This window comes from Rhinoraja longicauda, chromosome 17 (assembly GCF_053455715.1).
Source record: "Rhinoraja longicauda isolate Sanriku21f chromosome 17, sRhiLon1.1, whole genome shotgun sequence".
Lineage (NCBI taxonomy): Eukaryota > Metazoa > Chordata > Chondrichthyes > Rajiformes > Arhynchobatidae > Rhinoraja > Rhinoraja longicauda.
The window spans coordinates 46,725,007-46,748,329 of NC_135969.1; the positions used below are offsets into that span (position 1 = coordinate 46,725,007).

At 49.5% G+C, this 23,323-nt stretch overlaps 1 protein-coding gene across 1 annotated transcript in view; it reads left to right on the forward strand.

Annotated features, from left to right (window-relative positions):
* The window catches only part of LOC144601673 (uncharacterized), a 13,247-nt gene extending 823 nt beyond the window's left edge, over positions 1 to 12,424 (forward strand). The window contains exons 2-4 of the mRNA XM_078413915.1: positions 7,856 to 8,003; positions 10,687 to 10,845; positions 11,581 to 12,424. Coding sequence (XP_078270041.1) covers positions 7,856 to 8,003; positions 10,687 to 10,845; positions 11,581 to 11,770 — 497 coding nt within the window. The 3' untranslated portion in view covers positions 11,771 to 12,424. The remainder of the gene's footprint in view (positions 1 to 7,855; positions 8,004 to 10,686; positions 10,846 to 11,580) is intronic.
* Positions 12,425 to 23,323: the final 10,899 nt, after the last annotated feature.

Sequence of the window (23,323 nt, forward strand, 5' to 3'; positions counted from 1 at the left end):
GTGGACCCCACTGTGGGGGGGGGGAGTGGACCCCACTGTGGGGGGGGGGGGGGGGAGTGGACCCCACTGTGGGGGGGGGGGGAGTGGACCCCACTGTGGGGGGGGGGAGTGGACCCCACTGTGGGGGGGGGGGGGAGTGGACCCCACTGTGGGGGGTCGTGGTCCGGACCTTCTGCAGAGTCGGCGCTGAACGCCCGGTCTCCCCGTCCCCACAGTCAGACGCCCCTGGGTTACTCTGGCACTGCGCTGTCTCTCTCCACTGTAAACCTACAGCCCCTGGGTTGTTCTGGCTCTGCGCTGTCTCCACTGTAAACCTGCAGCCCCTGGGTCGCTCTGGCACTGCGCTGTCTCTCTCCACTGTAAACCCGCAGCCCCTGGGTTGCTCTGGCACTGCGCTGTCTCCACAGTAAACCTACAGCTCTGCGCTCCACACTCTATTTCCAATCCGCCAGAACTTTATCCATCGAACAGATGAATTTATGGAGAACTTATTAGAACGTGTTGCGTGAATCGATGCATGGTTTGGTGCTGATTATATAATTTACAATCAATGAGGCTACAGGCAGTGGCGGGGATCCAGCGGATTCATAGAAACATCGACAATAGGTGCAGGAGGAGGCTATTCGGCCCTTCGATCCAGCACCGCCATTCAATATGATCATGGCTGATCATCCACAATCAGTGCCCCGTTCCAGCTTTCTCCCCATACCCCTTGATTCCCTTAGCCCTAAGATCTATATCTAACTCTCTTGAAAACATCCAGAGAATTGGCCTTCACTGCCTTATGTGGCAGAGAATTCCACAGATTCACAACTTTGGGTGAAAAGGGTTTTCCTCATCTCAGTTCAAAATGGCCGACCCCTTATTCTTAAACTGTGACCCCTGGTTCTGGACTCCCCCAACGTGGGGAACATTTTTCCTGCATCTAGCCTGTCCAATCCTTTAAGGATGTTATATGTTTCTATAAGATCCCCTCTCATCCTTCTAAATTCCAGTGAATACAAGCCCAGTCGACCCATTCTTTCACTCCAAAGACGTACAGGTATGTAGGTTAATTGGCTGGGTAAATGTAAAAATTGTCCTTAGTGGGTGTAGGATAGTGTTAATGTATGGGGATCGCTGGGCGGCACGGACTTGGAGGGCCGAAAAGGCCTGTTTCCGGCTGTATATATATGATATGATATGATATGATCACATGTCAATCCAGCCATCCCGGGAATTAACCTGGTGAACCTACGCTTCACTCTCTCAATAGCAACAATGTCCTTCCTCAAATTAGGAGACCAAAACTGCACACAATACTCCAGGTGTGGTCTCATTGGGGCCCTGCACAACTGCAGTAGGACCTCCTTGCTCCTACACTCAAATCCTCTTGCAATGAAGGCCAAAATGCCATCAGCTTTCTTCACTACCTGCTGTACCTGCATGCTTACTTTCAGTGACTGATGTACAAGGACACCCAGGTCTCGTTGCACCTCCCCTTTTCCTAACCTGACACTATTCCGATAATATTCTGCCTTCTTGTTCTTGTTGGTCCCATTAGAGAAATGGTCATCCTCTGATAATCCCTGTGGTTATAGGTTAGAAAGAAAAAACTAATCAACAAGGTGGTTTGTGATTCTTGGAGAATGGGCATCTAGGTTGGCACAGGTGAGTTGGGCCGAAGGGCCTGTGCTGTCCGACTCTACAGTTGGTCATGTTGTTATTGGGGCAGCCACTCTCTGGGGCTCAGTTGTTGCCTCAGCTGATTGGCAGCTTATCAAAGTACAGCAGCTTTTGACATTGGTATAAAACAGAGTACCTAATTATTTTTAACGTCCCTATAGAATTAAGTTATTAACAGCCTCGGAACCCAATCTTTTGACTTGCTATTGGTTAGAAAATGTCCAACTGTTTATAAAGCCCAGGTGCACTCTCTGCTGGGCCCCTGGATTTGTAGGCCCCTGGCACAGTGGGCCCCTGGCACTGTGGTCCCCTGGATCTGTGGGCCACTGGATCTGTGGGCCCTGGATCTGTGGGCCACTGGATCTGTGGGCCCCTGGATCTGTGGGCCTCTGGAGCTGTGGGCCCTGGATCTGTGGGGCCCTGAATCTGTGGGGCCCTGGATCTGTGGGCTACTGGAGCTGTGGGCCTCTGGAGCTGTGGGCCTCTGGCACTGTGGGCCCCTGGCGCTGTGCAGTTCCCTGGCACTGTGTGTCCCTGGCAATGCGACTCTGTCGCAGCAAGACTCAGCAGTAGGTGTCTCCCTTTTAATATCCGCGGCACTGGTGCCAGGCTCAGGCTAACAGACTTCATTGGCATTTCTTGGTAAATGGATGTTTTTCACCTTGCGAGTGTAAGACTTCAGTTAGCTGCAGATTCCAGACATGGTAATTGTCAACTCACACCCCTAACTGACATCGCTCACTGCAAAGATCGAGCATTTGCAAGTTACAAGTGTATCTTCTTCCCCACTATCTCTTGCCTGTGGCCTTGATGCACATATTTCTGTGGTAGACATTCCTCTCTTTTAACTGTTTAGTGACCCACTGTTCCAAGTTTGCTGGCATTAAGGCGGATTAAAAGCAGGGCAGAGGTCATGTAATGGTACTTCCAGGTGAAGGTTACAGATGACGTTAACTGGGCCGCACTTAAACGAAGAGTGGATTGGAAATTGTGTAGGAAGGAACTGCTGATGCTGGTTTACACTGAACATAGACAAAGTGCTGGAGTAACTCGATGGGTCAGACAGCATCTCTGGAGAACATGGATAGGTGACGTTTCACAGAGCGCTGGAGTAACTCAGCGGGTCAGGCAGCATCTCTGGAGAACATGGATAGGTAACGTTTCGGGTCGAGACCCTTCAGACTCTTCAGCGGAAATTGTTTTACAGCGTAGTAGATTTACAAAGTTACTCCAGTTTACACATGAAGTGTTGAAACATTGAGCTCATCCTAATGTAGTTCAGAACACCACAAAGATGTAATTTCTCAGAAGTGCGGCAGAAAGTTTCCTGGACATTGGTGGGACATGTGGCAATCAGGGCGTGGTGGTATATATTTTGTTGTCTGCCATCTCTTATGATGTCTTGAATCGGCATGGACTCTTTCCTGGGTCTCTGAGTCAGTGTGTTCAGCTGGGGATCGTTGGGTTTCACCAGCCACAGGTCAGGAATGGGTAGAAGGATTGATTCTTGTCTGCAGTAGCACAGTGCATAGTGGAGTGGCACAGTCTTCAACATATCATCTCATTGACTGCAGTCTTCAAGGAATAATACCTCAGGAAAAAGCAGCACTTTATGAAGAGGCAGAGAGAGGATTGGCCTCCACTGCCTTCTGAGGCAGAGAATTCAGGTTCAGTGTGCAGGTACAGCAGGTAGTGAAGAAAGCTAATGGCCTTCGTGACAAGAGGAGTTGAGTACAGAAGCAAAGAGGTCCTTCTGCAGTTGTACAGGGCCCTAGTGAGACCGCACCTGGAGTACTGTGTGCAGTTTTGATCTCCAAATTTGAGGAAGGATATTCTTGCTATTGAGGGCGTGCAGCATAGGTTTACTAGGTTAATTCCCGGAATGGAGGGACTGTCGTATGTTGAAAGACTGGAGCGACTGGGCTTGTATACACTGGAATTTAGAAGGATGAGAGGGGATCTTATTGAAATATATGATTATTAAGGGATTGGACACGTTAGAGGCAGGAAACATGTTCCCAATGTTGGGGGAGTCCAGAACCAGGGGCCACAGTTTAAGAATAAGGGGTAGGCCATTTAGAACTGAGATGAGAAAAACTTTTTCAGTCAGAGAGTTGTGAATCTGTGGAATTCTCTGCCTCAGAAGGTAGTGGAGGCCAATTCTCTGGATGCTTTCAAGAGAGAGCTAGATAGAGCTCTTAAGGATAGCAGAGTCAGGGGGTATGGGGAGAAGGCAGGAACGGGGTACTGATTGAGAATGATCAGCCATGATGGCCTCCTCCTGCACCTATTGTCTATTGTCTATTGGATGAACATCTGAGAACCATTGCTGAACCAGGAGTCAATGGTTCTGGATGTGAAACAGATGCTGATGACTTTTACTTCAATATAAGTTAACTGTAATCTGTGATTCACTTACATTTGTTCATAATTGCCGTACACGATTGAACACTTGAAACAGATAATGTAAGAGATGATCAGTTCTGTGACTCCTGGACTAACAAATGGACGGTAGTCCTCTGTGTATAGACACAAAAAGCTGGAGTAACTCTGAAGAAGAGTCTCAACCTGAAACGTCACCCATTCCTTCTCTCCAGAGATGCTGCCTGTCCCGCTGAGTTACTCCAGCATTTTGTGTCTGTCTTCGGTTTAAAGCAGCATTTGCAGTTCCTTCCTACACAATCCTCTACGTGCTGGTGGAGGCAGGGCTGGCCCTTGTAGGGTTACAATTTTAAAATTATTGTTCAACATTTGTCCTGAGATTGTGGACTAGGAGGAATAGAACACTGGAAAACAAAATGCTTTGTAGTTGGGTAGAGCATGAAAAGTGATCTGTGAGTGGGAGAGAACCGAGGTTGATGCTGTGGGTGGGAGACAATAATGTTCAACAGCCCCCTGGGGATGAAGTGTCGACCCCTCTTCTCCAGAGAGGGAGTGAGAGTCATGGTGTGATGCCCAGGGTCAGCTTCACCCCGATGTTTAATACTCTTTAATCTCTAGGTTAATACTGTTTAACGCTGCTGCAGTTTAATAATGTTTAATAATGTGTCTACACTTAGCGAGATGATGAAATAAGGTTTCCGTGCATGAATTAAACTTTCACTAGGAAAGACAAACTAATAAACACAATGAATTGCCAAAATAATTTTGTTATTGATGCCTGCTGACTAAGGTGGAGTAGATGGGAGAAGAACGGGCTGGTCTGTTGTGCAACGACAGCGAATCGGTGCAACAAGGAAACTTGCAGCTGAAAGGGCGCATCAAGTTATAGAGGAGGAGTTGGTATCTTTGGGACTTGGAGTGGGAGGTGGAGCAGAGGGAGACCAGGTGGGACTTGGAGTGGGAGGTGGAGCAGAGGGAGACCAGGTGGGACTTGGAGTGGGAGGTGGAGCAGAGGGAGACCAGGTGGGACTTGGAGTGGGGGCTTTGATGTTATGATTGGACGGTGAGGTGGGAGATGGAGCTGAGGGACCACTTTAATAGAAGACTCGGTGGTACCAGTGGGACTTTGTGTGGTGAATGCTGACAGAGATATGAAGTAGGGTGAACAGTTTCTGCTACCGATGAAAAAGGAATTAAAAACCTGAACAAATGTACTTCCTCTTTGGTGTGAAGAAGTGTTGGTCACAAGTCACTTCCTGATTGATGCCAGTAAGATGCTGTCAATAACAAACTACCAGCCCCTTGGTTAGGTTCTCTTGAGAGATGAATGCTGAGAGAATGTTTAAATTCCAGCTTCAATCACACATTCCATGAATATAACATTACATTTTAATATTTATAAAGTCTATATTAATTATTCCCCCATGATTAGATCATTTTAAAGGAAATAAACTTATAAAAACAGTAAACAATAATTGTAGAATATCTGAAACTAAAATCAAAGTTGGTATGTCCACGTTTATTGAGACTGCCTCGATACACTGTAGAGATTAATGTCCTGCCATTTGTGTAACAGAATGAAACAGGAACTGAGGTTCCTTGCAGACTAACAGAGAAATACATCAGACCATTCTGCAGTTGTACAGGGCCCTAGTGAGACCGCACCTGGAGTACTGTGTGCAGTTTTGGTCTCCAAATTTGAGGAAGGACATTCTTGCTATTGAGGGCGTGTAGCGTAGGTTCACCAGGTTAATTCCCGGAATGGCGGGACTGTCGTATGTTGAAAGACTGGAGCGACTGGGCTTGTATACACTAGAATTTAGAAGGATGAGAGGGGATCTTATAGAAACATATAAGATTATTAAGGAATTGGACACGCTAGAGGCAGGAAACATGTTCCCGATGTTGGGGGTGTCCAGAACCAGGGGCTACAGTTTAAGAATAAGGGGTTGGCCATTTAGAACTGAGATGAGGAAAAACTTTTTCACTCAGAGAGTTGTAAACCTGTGGAATTCTCTGCCTCAGAAGGCAGTGGAGGCCAATTCTCTGAATGCATTCAAGAGAGAGCTAGATAGAGCTCTTAATGATAGCAGAGTCAGGGGGTATGGGGAGAAGGCAGGAACAGGGTACTGATTGTAAATGATCAGCCATGCTGGCTCAAAGGGCCGAATGGCCTACTCCTGCACCTATTGTCTATTGTCTATTCAATCACCAGGTGAAATAACTGGAACCAAAGCCCTGAACACTCAACATGGAATGGTGATGGGAACTATTCTGGTTACAAAGCTCACATGATCATTTTTTAGATTTTAATTTAAAAGATCCTGAAAGTCAGTAAGAGTGTGTGTTGTAAACAGCTGTCAGTATGGCCTCAGTGGGGTAGGATGTTGGAGAATATCACTGACCAGTGACAACCACAGAAACATCTGTCCGTTAACAGAACACTGCCCTTGACTACAGGGAAATAAGTCTTGGAACAACTCTTGAATTCCCAGAATGTTTCTGTTGGTGGTTGACAAAACACTTTATGTTCGGCTAGTTTGGGAGAGGTGCTTTTACTTTGCTGAGGCCAGTGTTTTTGAATCACAAACCCGAGGCTTTGATGCCTCACTTTAGCATCTCGCACTGATGGTGGTAACGATAATATTCAGATTGCAAGGTTCCTCCAGCTGGTTGGACATCAACATACTACATGAAATTCCAAAAGGTAGCATGAATCGAATGAACTGAGCCATTTTTTCACCCAAAGGGTGGTGGGTGTGTGGAACGAGCTGCCAGGGGAGGTAGTTGAGGCAGGGATTATTGCAACACTTAAGAAACAGCAAGACAGGTACATGGATAGGACAGGTTTGGAGGGATATGGATCAAATGCAGGCAGGTGGGACGAGTGTAGCTGGGACATGTTGGCCGGTGTGGGTGAGTTGGGCCGAAGGGCCTGTTTCCACACTGTATCACTCTATGAGCCAGGCAATTCTATTCATTGCCAGTTCAGGCCTGGTGTCAGTGTCCATAGAATTAGAATAAATGACCACTGACCACACTTGAAAGATGCTTCACTAATTTGAGGAGGTAACTAAGAAGCTTGAAGAAGGCAAGACATTCTCTAGGTAGACTTTAATAAGACGTTTGCCAAGGGCTGGGTTGACAGGCTGCTCCAGAAGGATAATGAATGAATGATACTTTATGGCACATGGGATTGTTGGTGAACTAGATAACTGGGTCCAAAACTGGCTTGGTCATGGAGGTTGCAGTTTGATTGGACTAGAGTGTACCCCAGGAATCGGTGCTGGGACGATGTACGTGAAATATGAATGAATGAATAGTGAGGAAGGTTATCCCAGGGATTTGTCCTGTAATCCAATATTTGCTCAACATGGGGTCCTTGCTTCCTAGATCAGCACTGAAATTGTTGATATCCATTGCTGAAGAATAAAATGCCAATTTTCTGCAGGGACCCGGATCATGTTTCTGCACTCTGATTTCTGTGCTTCCATGACTTTGTTTATCAGGTTTACTCTCAATTAGGTTGGGTTTCTCTTCTGAAATGTTTATTCACTTTGAACTGGGCTTTTCATTAAAGTCCATCAGCATCGCCACATTTCAAACCTCCATCAAATTGTTATTGATTCTCGAACCCCGACCCAATTACTGATGACTATCCTGCAGCAACGTTATTTAGACTTTGCTCCAGAATATGGAACAACATTTTTTGTTTGTTTTATCCTTTTATTATAGTGTGTACTGTAAAATTAGCTAGCTTTAAAAAACAAATGATTAAATTTTAAATGTAATAAATGTTTTATTTCAGCTGCTTCGCAGTATGGAGACGTTGGTTTCAGAGTAGCTGTGATTGCTTCCATCATCAGCACAACTGTCATTTTATTGATGAGCATGGCTTTTTTAACCAGTTGTCTTGTGAAATGCGTGAGGAAGAAAGAAAGACAGAAACATCAGAGGTAAGGAAGACCTGGGTAAGGAATGGTGTTACGACGATGCTCTTTTTGTGACCAGACCCCCTTCTCCTAAACTGTGGAAAAGCAGCTATGCGCAAGATAGATACACCTCCTCTCTGAGCCTGTCCACATCTCCTCATCTTAGTGTCCACATCTCCTCCATCCTGAGCCTGTCCACAGGTCCACACCAGTCAGAGGTTTCACAGCCAAGCTGGGTTTTGTTTGTGTATCAGTATAACTACAGGGTTCATAGGAGAACTGCAGTTGCTAGTTAATACGCAAAAGACACAAAGTGCTGGAGTAACTCAGCGGGTCAGGCAGCATCTGTGGAGAACATGGATTGGTGACGTTTCACAGAGTGCTGGAGTAACTCAGCTCCTCCTGTCTCCGACTACATCTTATCTTTGTCCCACCCCCTCCCCTGACATCAGTCTGAAGAAGGGTGTCGACCCAAAACGTCACCCATTCCTTCTCTCCTGAGATGCTGCCTGACCCGCTGAGTTACTCCAGCATTTTGTATCGACCTTTGGGTCAGGCAGCATCTGTGGAGAACATGGATAGGTGACGTTTCACAGAGTACTGGAGTAACTCAGCGGGTCAGACAGCATCTGTGGAGAACATGGATAGGTGACGTTTCACAGAGTGCTGGAGTAACTCAGCGGGTCAGGCAGCATCTGTGGAGAACATGGATAGGTGACGTTTCACAGAGTGCTGGAGTAACTCAGCAGGTCAGGCAGCATCTGTGGAGAACATGGATAGGTGACGTTTCGGGTCGGGACCCTTCTTCACACCCTTCTCCTGAGTCCAAAGAAGGGTCTTGATGAGAAACAACACCATCCATGTTTTCCAGAGATGCGGCCTGACCTGCTGAGTTACTCCAGCACTCTGTGTCCTTTAACTAATGTACAGTTACAGCAGTAGAATCCTCCTTCTAACTAAGGAATGTGCCATTCACTGGCCTAGTTCCCTGCACAACACTGCATCATCAAGTGCACATCAGACACTTTGTTCATAGGCCCTTGGTTTGGATGGAAATTCACCAACAAATACATTGAGTTGTGTTATTACAAACACTTTGTCAGCGCGAAAGCCCCTGAACTCAGAACTCCAGCAGTCAGCATCTTGCTCCAAATCTCAGCGTTTGCAGTCTCCTGCGTTTCAGCCAAACGTCAGGTGGTTTCTTGCAAGGAAGTGTGGAGGGAGGGCATGAGGCATCAGGCGGAATCTGTTTTCTCGGTTTCCAGTGTGTGGTTGTTCATCAGACCAGACCGTGACTTCCTGAGTTCTTTATGACAGGAAACCGTGTGTTGGTAGAGGAGAAAAGCTTTCTAAACTTTGGAGCAAAGTATATAATCTATTAAAATGACAATCAGGAAAGTAGCAGTGGCTCCATCCTGCCCATTGTGCCGGCGATCCCCGTCTGTCCACCATGAACCATGTGGAAAAGTTACATTTTACGTTAATTAGGTGAAATATATTAATTTTATGAAAAAAATGAGAAGACACAGGTCAATAGTTCCCTCATCTCTGTCCCTTCATTTAAACAATAGTAGCAGACCCAGGACTTGGCCTCACGAGTCCCCCCTCCCCCCACCGCCCCCTCGTCCCATTACGCCCTGACCACCGTAGACAATCCGTGTTACCTTGACACCAGCTTTACGGAGTAGCAAACATCTGCCGGGCTCGCCCTCGCGTGTGTTCACCGGCCCCACCCCCATCGCTCGCAAGGTGGAGAATGTCAAGCAATTGTCTTTCTTTTTCTGACACAATTGCCCTGAGTTCCAGACACACAATAGATGAAAGACATTTCTCCAGCATTCATTCACCCCATCAACCCTCCTCACAACCTGCTTGTCCAAGAAACCACTTCATTCTCTAAACTCCAGTGTAAACCAAACGCGCCTCACCTTGCTTGGTCACCCTTCATCAAAGCTTTTCACTGTACCTTGGTACACGTGACAATGAACCAAACCAAACATCCCAGGAGTCCATGGAGGTTACTCTTTCTGTGCACAGATATGGAGACCAAATCTGTAAAGTGTCTCCAGATTACCATCGCCCCAGTGCCCAATGAGTTGCATTAAAGGGTTCTCATCTTTTGCTCCTTTACATTAAGTCAAGTCAAGTCAAGTCAATTTTATTTGTATAGCACATTTAAAAACAACCCACGTTGACCAAAGTGCTGCACATCTGATTAGGAAAAAAAAAACAACCCTTTATACTCACACTCTGATTAAATGAACCATTCTTCCTTCCAAGGTCGATAGCCACGTTTTCACACATTCTGCACCATCTGCCAGTTCCTTGCCTGTTATTTTAACCTAAACACAGATGCCTTTGTGTGCTCTGTGTCTCCACACAGCTTGATGATTTACACACCTCAATCATCAGTACCAATAACACTGTCTCTTCATCATAGATTATAATTGAAGACCCAGACCAGATCCCTGGAACAGCACTCCTTACAGATTGTCACCACCAACGAGACCCATTTATCTCCATTGTCAGAAGCACATCACCATTCCCCACCTCCCCATCTTGTACAGAGAGAGACCTTTATGTGTCACCTTATCGAATGCCTTCCGGAAATCCAAAGTTCCCGTTGATAAAACCATTTGCTCTGCTTTCTTGTTATGGCCACATGGAGGGCGAGCAGTATTTTATAAATCCTATCTATCTTTTCCAGGGAATTACAAACATGGTGTCAGATTGAATGTAATGTAGTGGAAGAATCGAGAGGCTTTTGCCAAGGGTACAAAGGCAGGAACAATAACAACAATAAACCCCGGGATAACATATTAATTGAAGAAATAGAGAGTGGACTGGAGAACAACAGATTTTACAGGTAAAATAAAAACTTATGATTGTTAAATAAGGCTTGTTTATACATTAAGGATTATGCCTTTCCTTTAAAATACAAAACTAAGCAATGGGTCAATTGAGCATGGCCTGGTGTGAAGGCAAGCTGTACGAACTGTGTAAGATGCCGAACGCTCAGATAATTGATCAAGTGGGAAGGAAAAGCAAATCAATTCCTGCTCCTTCTGTGACCTTTGCTGGAAGGAGATGTTTGACAGGAAAGCTCGCTGTTGGTCTTAGGCCACGTCTCCACACACTGCTCCACATGGGTCAGTATCTGGGAGAAGGCCTCTTCAATGCCGGTATCTCAAGGCGATGCTTTTCACCAGCTGGGAGAAGTGGAGGGTGGGCTTTGCCTGAATGATTTTAGTGTAAAACAGCCCTGGCCCCGTCTGTCACAGACCAGGCTTTGTCCAACTCGACCGCTACACCACCCAGACTACATGTGCCAACGAGCTGTTACTGTATCTGCCCTGGTGGGGGTCAGCGTGGGGTGGGGGTTAGGGTGGGGGTCAGGGTGGGGTCAGGGTGGGGGTGAGGGGTGAAGGTGGGGGTGGGTGTCAGGGTGGGGCTGAGGGGTGTAGGTGGGGGTGGGGGGGTAGGGATGGGGGTCAGGGTGGGGTGAGGGGTGTAGGGATGGGGGTTGGGGTTAGGGTGGGGTCAGGGTGGGGGTGTTGGGGTGATGTGATTAAGTGGTGAATGTTTGGTCTGTTGCTTGCAGGAGTCCAGAGAAGATTACATTGGCGATCCCACTGCACTGTGGAGAGAATGCTTCACACGTGACGTTTCATCCATGGAATGGGCACTGTTGGACATCTACTGACTCTGGGATTTTATTGGGTTCTGTGACTGAGGAGCACATTGTTCCAACAGCAGTTGGAGACACCACACCTGACCCTAGGGCCACGTGATGTTGCAACTGATGCAGGGATCCCTGGCCACCAGTAACATATGCCCCAAAGTCTTTTATCTATTATCTATTGCCGTGCTGTCACACAACTGCAGATTGGGCTTTTAGCAACGTTTTACTGACACCGTCTTTATATTGAAAGTGTTCGCTCTTCACAACTACCATTTCATAAATCTAATCAATGAAAACAAATAAAATATTGTCCTGGCATCAATGAGTGCATTGTTAGGGTAGATATATGATGGGCGTAAGTTGCTGTTTGGTCCACAGTTACCACAGTGTTAAAGGCTGCCTGTCGTATTGAATAACCCAGCGATCATTCTCATTATCATTGGTGCTTCCACTATAACAGGCATCCCAAACTAATATTTAAACCCATTATTACAGCAGCAATTTCAAACCGGTGCAGTTTTAAGGTGATGTATCTCTGCTTCTCACTGACAGCGGCTAGTTCCATTCCACTGATGGATGTGTCTCAGTCAAATACTGCAAGTCCCACTGGACTAACGCTACATAATCACCCCCACATGTCCAGCATCTGTGAGGGTGTCTCAATGGCTTTCCACATGACCATGGCATTTCCTTAGCTTTATAAAGATCTACAGACTCTGTGAAATCTCTGGCCTGGATCGTTAAACTGCTGTTGGCTGATTAAACCTGATTATATCAATGTTCAGCAGCTGTTGTTTCCTTTCAGACGTTGGCAGGTTGTATCTCCATCCTCGTCCTCCTCCTCATCTCTCCCCTTCACGTTCCACCCCGGCAGTGGTTCCCTTCCATCCACTCAATCCTGGATCAGCTGCACTTTAATATCAGTGAGACCACGTCCACTCACCCCACTCCTCTCTTTGTAATTCTCCCTCCCTTCTCCCCACTGCCCTTTGCCTCAGCTTTGCTGCTTCGGCATCCTATTTCACCTGCACCTCCTCCCTCCCCACCCCCCGGACCACATGCTCCCCCCGGACCACATGCTCCCCCCCCCCCCCCCCCCCACTCTTCCTCCCCAGCCAACCCCACCCCGGGACCACATGCCCCTCCCCCCACTCCTCTCCTCTCTCCCCTCCCCAGCCACCCTCCCCCACTCCCCCCCGGGACCACATGCCCCTCCCCCCCATTCTTCTCTTCCCCCCCCCACCCCACCCAAACCCCCCCCCACTCCTCCCCTCTCCCTCCCCAGCCACCCCCACCCCCTCTCCTCTCCTCTCTCCCCTCCCCACCCACCCCAACCCTTCCCCCCGGACCACATGCCCCTCCCCCCCTCTCCTCTCTCCCCTCCCCAGCCACCCCCCACCCCCCCGGGACCACATGCCCCTCCCCCCATTCCTCTCCTCTTCCCCCCCCACCCAAACCCCCCCCCCCCCCCCACTCCTCCCCTCTCCCTCCCCAGCCACCCCAACCCCCCACCCTCATTGGGGCACAGAATGTATCCAATGTTACACATTATGTTGAGGCCGTTTCCCCATCCTGTTACCTTTCATCAGTGCCCACACATCTCCCCTGGACACATCTCCTCTGTCCCTCTCGATGACTCGTGCTCTCTCCCATCTCCTCCCTACTCTGGGTCCAGGCCCCGATCGGTTAGTTAATGTTCCTCCAGGCAGCGGCTGCTGAGCCTGAGATCAGGGGGTTGTCGAGAGAGTGACCCATTGGTGTTTATTGCACGGCCTCCTGCCGAGTCCCTTCCTCCAGCCGTCCCAAAGCTGGCTCCATTGATTGTTGCTGTTGTTCAGTGAGGCTAAGAGGCTTTTACAATGGACACATTCTCTCTTGTCACACCCAGCTGCCTGCGTTGGCACCAGCCTGCAGTCAGATCTGACTTTAGCTTCAGCGGCCAATTAACAAACTGTAGTGTAGTAGCTGGCATTTGCGGGAGATGATTGTGTTTACAAAGGAAGACATTTCGTCAGTACCGGACTTGGGACAAAACAGGGTTCCAAATATGCCGAGCATTAATGTTACCACAGCAGGTGTGGAAATGTTATTGAAAAACCACCAGGCTCATAAATCCACGGGACCTGATAACATGTCGGCCTGTGTCCTCAAAGACTGTGCTACTAGTGCTGCTCCAATACTCCAAAAGATCTACCGAAAGTCGTTAATTACTGGAACCCTAAAGACTGGCTCTATGCAAATGTTACCCCAATCTTTCAGAAAGGGAACAGGTCTTCCCCATCCAACCACCGCCCCGTGCCACTCACTTGCATTGCGAGAAAGCAATTGGAACATATTATGCCCAGCAACATTATGGGGTATCTGGAGAGATCCTCACATCTCTGTGACAGACCGCATGGATTTAGGAGAGGACGATCTTGTGAAGCTCAGCTAGCTGGACTGGTTAATGACCTAGCCCAAGTTTTGGATGCAAAGGGTTATCGACCTTTGCATTATAGATTTTCGTAAAGCTTTTGATGTGGTGCCCCACAATGCCTGTTAGCAAAACGACAATCTTGGCATCTGAGGTCCTATCAAGAAATGGATCAAAAACTTTCTAACCAAACGACACCAGAAGGTTTTAGTCGATGGTCAATCTTCATCCAGATGTCCAGTGCCTTCAGGAGTACCCAAGGATTACCCCAGGAGTACCCAAGGATTACCCCAGGAGTACCCAAGGATTACCCCAGGAGTACTCAAGGATTACCCCAGGAGTACCCCAGGAGTACCCAAGGATTACCCCAGGAGTACCCAAGGATTACCCCAGGAGTACCCAAGGATTACCCCAGGAGTACTCAAGGATTACCCCAGGAGTACTCAAGGATTACCCCAGGAGTACCCCAGGAGTACCCAAGGATTACCCCAGGAGTACTCAAGGATTACCCCAGGAGTACCCCAGGATTACCACAGGAGTAGCCCAGGATTACCCCAGGACCCCAGGACCCAAGGAGTATCCCAGTACCCCAGGTCACTGTCCTGGCCCCATGCTCTTTCTAACCTACTTAAATGACTTTTCAACTTGTGCAACATCTGAGGTGAGATTATTGGCAGATGATCTGATTCTCTACAGACCCACACACTCTCTGAATGACTGCGAAACCCTTCAACAAGACATCAATTCATTCTGCACGTGGGAATCTTCTTGGCAGATGAAATTCAACAAATCCAAGTGCTATGTCATGAGAATGTCCCACAAGAAGAATTGTCATCATTATCAGTACTTCATGGGGAAATCTGCACTCCAGGGGGTACAACATCACCCCTATTTGGGTATCGAACTGTCAGACAATCTCAGCTGGACAAAACATATTAACCAAACCATCTCAAACTCAAACAAAATCCTTGGTTTCCTGCGACGAAGTTTCTGGACCTGTACAAAATCCACAAAGGACATTGCTTACAAAACGTTAGTTCGTCCAACACTGGAATACTGTAGTGCCATCTGGGATCCCTACCAAGTGACCCACATTAACAACCTTGCGAAGGTCCAGAGACGAGCTGCCAGGTTTGTAATCGGTGACTATAGAAGGACCAGTAGTGTCACAGAAATGCTTCATGAACTCAAATGGGACACCCTCCAAAGATGACGTATAATATCCAGGCGTATTGCAGTCTACAAAGAAACCCACTCATTAGCTCCATCCAACATTGCCCATCTTTCATACAATCGGAACAGACCAGAAACTCGACTAAAACAATCCTTGAATTATATAACCATCCAGACCAACAAAGACTGTTTCCTCTGTACCCCAGAAGATAGATAGATAGATAGATAGCTTTATTTGTCATCCAATATTGGACGAAATTCGGTCACCCACAGTCCAACAATAAAAGCATTAAATATGCATTCAAATTACACAACCCCAAAACCCCCAAAACACAGTCCAACAATAAAAGCATTAAATAGGCATTAAAATTACCCAACCCCAAAAACACACAAAAAAAGAAACATCCATCAAAGAAACATCCATCACAGTGAGTCTCCTCCAGTCCTCTCTCTCCTCACTGTGATGGAAGGCCACAATGTCTTTCCCTTCTCCCGCTGTCCTCTCCCGCAGTCAGGCTGTTGTGGTTGCAGGCCGCACCGGACGGTCCACAGCAGGCCAAGCCCAAGGCGCGTCGCGTCGCAGCCGCTCCCGCAGCCTCTGAAAACGGCCGGCTCCGCCGATGATAAGTCCGATCCGGGGCGGGCGAACACGCTGCTGCTGCCGCTGTTGCTGCACGTCGGGGCGGTCGTGGCTCCCGACATTGAAGCCCCCGCCCAGCAGAGAAATATTCCTAGGCCGCGCCGGACGGTGAAAAGTCCGCGACCCAAGCCCCGCGATCCGGGGCGGGCGAACCCTCTGCCGCTGCCGGAGCTCCTGATGTCGGCATCCACGCGGCCCGAGCCTAAGGCGAGTCGCAGCTGCTCCCGCAGCCTCCGAAGACGGCCGGCTCCGGTGGTGGTAAGTCCGATCCGCGGGCTCTGCGAACCAGAGCCCTGGAGGCCGACAGCTCCAGGAGTTGGGCCGATGGTAGGCCGCAGCAGGAACGGAGACACGGCCCAGAACACAAAGGTCGGGTCCCCGTTCGGAAGGGATACATATTTACAATGTTACAGTTCCCCCCCTCCCCCCCACATACACACATAGTACACAAACACAAAAACACCACATCACAACTACAATTAAGACAAACAAAACCAACAAAAACACAAGACAAATGGACCGCAGGTGTAGCCGCAGCTGCTAGGGCAGCGCCGCCATTTTGCGAACTATCCCTGTTTGGAACCTTTGCCACCGCATATAAAACCTACTGCTGATTGTAAATCTTTTAAACTTGCTTGCAAACACTAAATTTTAAATCTGCAACTGCATGCATGAGGGACTGCACGTTTACAGCCCAACAGCAGCGGTTGGTGCAGTATCATCAAGACAAGACAAGATGTAGCTTTGATGTTGTCCTGTTTGGGGAGGGGATGTTTCTCCTGTGGCTGCATCTCCTGTAGTTGACCAGCCTGTCCATGACAGGTAGACCCTCCTACTCTGAAGAAGGGCCTCGACCTGGAACGTCACCTATCCATGTTCTCCAGAGATGCTGCCTGATCCGCTGAGTTACTCCAGCACTGTGAAACGTCACCTATCCATGTTCTCCACAGATGCTGCCTGACTGACAGGTAGACCCTCCCAAAGTCCACAGGTGAGGCTGTGTATGGCCATTGGATTGTGAAGTGTGGACCTGAGGTCGTTGGTTTAGCATCTCATCTGGAAGATGTGTCTGACTGTGAACCCAACCCTACCTGAACACACTGGGCGAAGCTGTGAACTCGGGTATAACCCACAGGATCAAACCCTCAAACCAACCCCAGCTTACATCCCATCAATTTAAAGAGCACAATTTAAAATTAGTAATCACAACTTTTGTTGGTGCCCTGGGTTAGCTCAGTGAGGGAGAACTAGATTAGGCATCACCAGGTGATTTATTTGAGAGAATTAAAGAGCGTCCGTACTCCTGGGACCTTGATCTCAATTCTTGTCCATAATTGATTTAGCAATGGCATTTCAAGATCGGAACAATCTGCTGCCTCTTACGAAATCTCCAGCAATAGTTGCCCGATCAGGAAGATGTCTGAAAATGATATGTCCATCTTGATCTGTCGTGTCAGTGTGCCCGTGATACAATACAGTAGAGTTACAGAATCACACACCTGTCACAGCACTGAGGGGTTATTGATATCATATCAATAATATTATTGATGCTGCTTGCACTCTGGTGGTTCTGAAGGTCCCAGGTCCCTGTTTGGAAAAAAGACCAAAGAAACCCAACCAACCAAAACAGTGTGATTGCCTTGGTGGAGATTAACATTAACACAACTGTGACTGTTGGAGAGTGTGATTGCCTTGGTGGAGATTTTAGATTTTTTTTAGATTTAGAGATACAGCGCGGAAACAGGCCCTTCGGCCCACTGGGTCCGCGCCGCCCAGCGATCCCCGCACATTAACACTAGACACTAGGGACAATTTTTACATTTTACCCAGTCAATTAACCTACATACCTGCACGTCTTTGGAGTGTGGGAGGAAACCGAAAATCTCGGAGAAAACCCACGCAGGTCACGAGGAGAACGTACAAACTCCGTACAGACGGCGCCCGTACAGAGTGGCCACAAGATTAACACAACTGTGACTGTTGTAGAGTGGCCACAATGGCTCAGCACAAAAGTACTTGTTTCATTTTGTGTAATATGTACTTCGAGGGGTTTACAATGAAAAAAGCACCTTGTAACTTCAATTTGTTGTTGCCATGACAGAGGAGTGTAATGGAAAGGAAACACAGAGCAGGAACAGGCAAAGAATCAAGCTGAATATGTTCAATCTATAAACCAAAAATCATTCCTTTTATTCCACTGCCGATTAATAATGCTGCAACACCCCCCTCCTCTGAAACGTTTAATGGTCTTGGACATTCATAAGGTCATAAGTGATAGGAGCAGAATTTTGCCATTCTGTCCATCAAGTCTACTCCGCCATTCAATCACGGCTGATCTATCTCTCCCTCCTAACCCCATTCTCCTGCCTTCTCCCCATAAACCCCTGACACCCGCACTGATCAAGTATATCCGTACTCACGCCTACGGATCAATTCACTCCAACGACCATTACACCATTTACTTCTATTTGCCCCATTAATTAACCAACCTTCTTGCTGCGTGCATTTAGGGGTAACTTAACCCTTCAACTTTGCCCTTTGAATCTGAAATACTTGAAGTCTGATGTGGTCAAGTGCTTCCTAAACTAAACAAGAGCGCTCTTGGTAAAATGCAGGTGAACATTTCCCTGTAATGTCCCCACAATGGATCCTCCACCTTTCTCACTTCCCTGTTTTGTCTGTCCACTTCCTGAATTCCAGTCGAGGTCCTCAATCTTCTGCCCATCCGGCCTGTAAACAGCAGCCTGGCCTCCCGCCCACGGTCACGCCACCCTTCATCACCCACCCTGAAACTAGTTGACCGGATCAGCAGCCAGCATTTGTCAATCTTATGTGAAGGGGAAAGAAATGTAATTAGACAAAGGAAATGACAAAACATTATTCTGACTGTTTGCAAACTAATAAACCACAACTGGCCACTTCCTCAAAAGTGACTTCATTCTCTCGGTTCATTTTAACTGGTTACCCAGCATTCGCACTCAGGCCAAGTCCTGTCCAGTCACTGTTCCCTACATTGACCAGCTGACTTGTTGCTGCATGTTCCACCACCCAGTTGGAATTCATCAACCCCACTCCACAGTTTGTTGCCAATAATGTGTCACTAGGGTTTAATGTATCTATTCCATTACTGATCTTTAATTGCGTAAATAATATCTCCTTCAGGCTTTTCTGCATGACGTGGGCAATGGACTGAACCAAGGGTCTTGAAGCCATGCCACTCCCTGACAGTTACAGCCAACCTCCTGCTGATCGGCATGTTCTCCTTCCCCACCTGCCCCTCCCTCACCTCCCCCCTCCCTCACCTCCCCCCTCCCCTGCCCCCCACCCCCTCCTCCTGCCCCCTTCCTCACCTGCCCCTCCCTCACCTACCCCCTCCCCTGCCTCCTGCCACCCACCCCCTCCCCTGCCCCCTGCCACCCACCCCACCTACCCCCTCTACCCCTGCCCCCTCCCCTGGGGGGCGGGGTGGGGTGGAGGGGGTGGGGTGGGGGGAGGGGAGGGGGGTGGTGGGGTGGGGGGAGGGGAGGGGGTGGTGGGGGAGGTGGGGTGGGGGGAGGGGGGCGGGGTGGGGTGGAGGGGAGGGGGTGGGTGGGGTGGAGGGAGGGGGATGGGGTGGGGGGAGGGAGGGGGATGGGGTGGGGGGAGGGAGGGGGATGGGGTGGGGGGAGGGAGGGGGATGGGGTGGGGGAGGGAGGGGGATGGGGTGGGGGGAGGGAGGGGGATGGGGTGGGGGGAGGGAGGGGGATGGGGTGGGGGGAGGGAGGGGGATGGGGTGGGGGGAGGGAGGGGGATGGGGTGGGGGGAGGGAGGGGGATGGGGTGGAGGGAGGGAGGGGGATGGGGTGGGGTGGAGAGAGGGGGATGGGGTGGGGTGGAGAGAGGGGGAGGGGGTGGGTGGGGTGGAGGGAGGGGGGAGGGAGGGGGATGGGGTGGGGTGGAGGGGGCAGGGGGTGGGGTGGAGAGAGGGGGGTGGGGTGGAGGGAGCAGGGGGTGGGGTGGAGAGAGGGGGAGGGGGGTGGGGTGGAGGGAGGGGGATGGGGTGCGGGGAGGGAGGGGGGTAGGGTGCGGGGAGGGAGGGGGAGATGGGGGTGGGGGGAGATGAGGGGGAGGTGGGGTGGGGTGGGGGGAGGGGGGATGGGAAGGGGAGTGGGGGGGATGGCGGGAATAGAAGATGAGTCTCTTTTCCAGCTTTCTTTCCTCCACTCCATCAGTATGAAGAAAGGCCTCGACCCAAATCATTGTCAGTTCATTCCCTCCACAGATGCTGCCTGACTGCTCATTTCCATTTTGCTGATTATAGAGAAATGTAGATACAAGAAACTGCAGGTGCTGGTTTTACAAAACAAGACATGAACTGCTGGAGTAACTCAGTGGGTCAGGCAGCATCTGTGGGGAACATGGATAGGTGAAGTTTGGGTCAGGACCTTTCTTCAGACTGGTTTTAGCTTCTCTAGTCATCCTTGATCTCAAATAACTACGTAAGAAGATAAGGCCGTTGGCGTCACCTTCTGGGCTTCAGCTCCAGACCATTTCCCTACATGCACTGCTGCATTGGGTTAGTCCTCAGTGTTGCTTGTCAGTCTGAGAAGGCCGGCATCATTGGCCTTGAGCGTGAACCAATGTCTCGGCCATTTACCACAAGATAGACACAAAAAGCTGGAGTAACTCAGTGGGACAGGCAGCATCTCTGGACAGAAGGAATGGGTGATGTTTTGAGTGGAGACCCTTCTTCAGACTGATCTACCAGAAGCCTGGTTCTTTCCTCGAGTCATAGAGTGAAACAGCGTGGAAACAGGCCCTTCGGCCCAACTTGCCCACACCGGCCAACACGTCCCAGCTGCCCGCGTGTGGTCCACATCCCTCTAAATATTCCTTTTGAACTTTGTGCTTTCTGTGAGCTCCTGTGATATTTCTGTCCTATCATGTCATGCTTGTAATCTCCCAAATGCATCGTGACTTTTCACGTGGCGCCTGGTGTCAGGTGATCACAGCTTTGTTTTATGGACTCGAGTCACACTGGCATGCTCTGTATCGTCACAGCTGATTGTCCTGTGATCAACACGACTGCATCCCGTCTGTCACGTGTTCACTGGAGCCTAATACTGACCGGAGAATGCTTGCCAAAGAACACCGAACCAAGTCGCTGAAATGCGATTAACATTTAGGCTGCAAACCAATCGTCAGTTTATGTAACTAAACAGATTATAAAATAATATCTTTTCATTCACTCCCAAGAACCCCGCAAAATAATCACGAGATTCCCTGAAATTATTCCTCGTGACAAAGACCCTTCGTGAAGTTATTCAGCATCAAAACCACTGATTGTCAACATCTGGATGACCACAGGTGAGGATCAGGTGACTGTGTTGGATGTGTTGGCAGTGTGTGTGTTCGTTGTGTTGTGTGTGCATGTCCGTGTTGTGTGTGTGCTGTCGTGTGTGCATGTCCATGTTGTGTGTGCATGTCCGTGTTGTGTGTGTGCTGTCGTGTCTGCATGTCCGTGTTGTGTGTGTGTGTGCATGTCTGTGTTGTGTGTGTGTGTGTGTCCGTGTTGTGTGTGTGTGTGCATGTCCGTGTTGTGTGCTGGAGGCTGCCATGACCTCCAGATGGCCTGAACGACTCCGTGCGTCACGCACTTTGACCTCACGACCTTCCGTGCAGTCACCTAATAGGCTATCTCAACGGAGTGGTCCATCTTGTTCCTCTAGTATCTGTGGGTCAGGGTCAGGGTCAGGGTGAGGGTTACCCTTTAACCTTGCATTAGGGTCAGGTTTAGGGTCAGGGTCAGGGTGAGGGACAGGGTTACCCTTTAACCTTGCATTAGGGTCAGGGTGATGGTCAGGGTTACCCTTTAACCTTGCATTAGGGTCAGGGTCACCCGTTCACCTACGAGTCCATTGGCGAGACGTTAAATCAACGCCCTGAGATGTTAAAGATTCATTCAGTGATACAGCGCGGAAACAGGCCCTTCGGCCCGCCTAGCCTCGCCTAGCCTACTAAGATGTCTTTCTACACTAATTCCGTTTGCCTGCATTTTGCTCGGAACCATTTTCCTCTGAAACAGCTGGAAATAGAGAACGTGGCAACTCGTCATCAGGATCTGAACCCAGAATCCACCCGCCCACCCGCAGCACGCACAGTCCGTGTGTGTGACTGACCAGGGGAGACACGGGCACACACACACACAGACACACACACAGACACACACACACACACACACACAGACACACACACACACAGACACACACACAGACACACACACAGACACACACACACACAGACACACACACACACAGACACACACACACAGACACACACACACAGACACACACACACACACACACACACACACACACACACAGACACGGGGAGAGACACACACACAGACACACACACACAGACACACACACACACACAGACACACACACAGACACAGACACACACACACACACAGACACACACACACACACACACACACACACAGACACACACACACACACAGACACAGACACACACACACAGACACACACACACACACACACACACACACACAGACACACACACACAGACACACACACACAGACACACACACACACACACAGACACACACACACAGACACGGGCACAGACACGGGCACACACACAGACACGGGGAGACACACACGGGCACACAGACACGGAGATCACTGGCACTTCATCCAACACCAGACAATGGTGACTTTATCCCCTTTTGACAGAATGAAAACTTCATGTGAATTGTAGGTAACAACATTTCACAGACATTCGGACTGGCACCTGGCTGTTTCCACACTGTATCACTGGGCCCACACTGTATCACTGGGTCCACACTGTATCACTGGGCCCACACTGTATCACTGGGTCCACACTGTATCACTGGGTCCACACTGTATCACTGGGTCCACACTGTATCACTGGGTCCACACTGTATCACTGGGCCCACACTGTATCACTGGGCCCACACTGTATCACTGGGTCCACACTGTATCACTGGGCCCACACTGTATCACTGGGTCCACACTGTATCACTGGGTCCACACTGTATCACTGGGTCCACACTGTATCACTGGGTCCACACTGTATCACTGGGTCCACACTGTATCACTGGGTCCACACTGTATCACTGGGCCCACACTGTATCACTCTGTGACGGCGCCGCTCAGAGGCTGCGACCGAGTCCAGGCATCGCCCGCCCCGACCGGGACACGGAGAGAGAGGGAGGGAGGGAGGGAGAGAGAGAGAGAGAGGGAGAGGGAGAGGGAGAGGGAGAGGGAGAGGGAGAGGGAGGGAGGAGAGAGAGGGAGGGAGGGAGGGAGAGAGGGAGAGAGAGAGAGAGGGAGGAGGGAGGGAGGAGGGAGGGAGGGAGGGAGGGAGGGAGAGAGGGAGAGAGGGAGAGAGGGAGAGAGGGAGGGAGGGAGG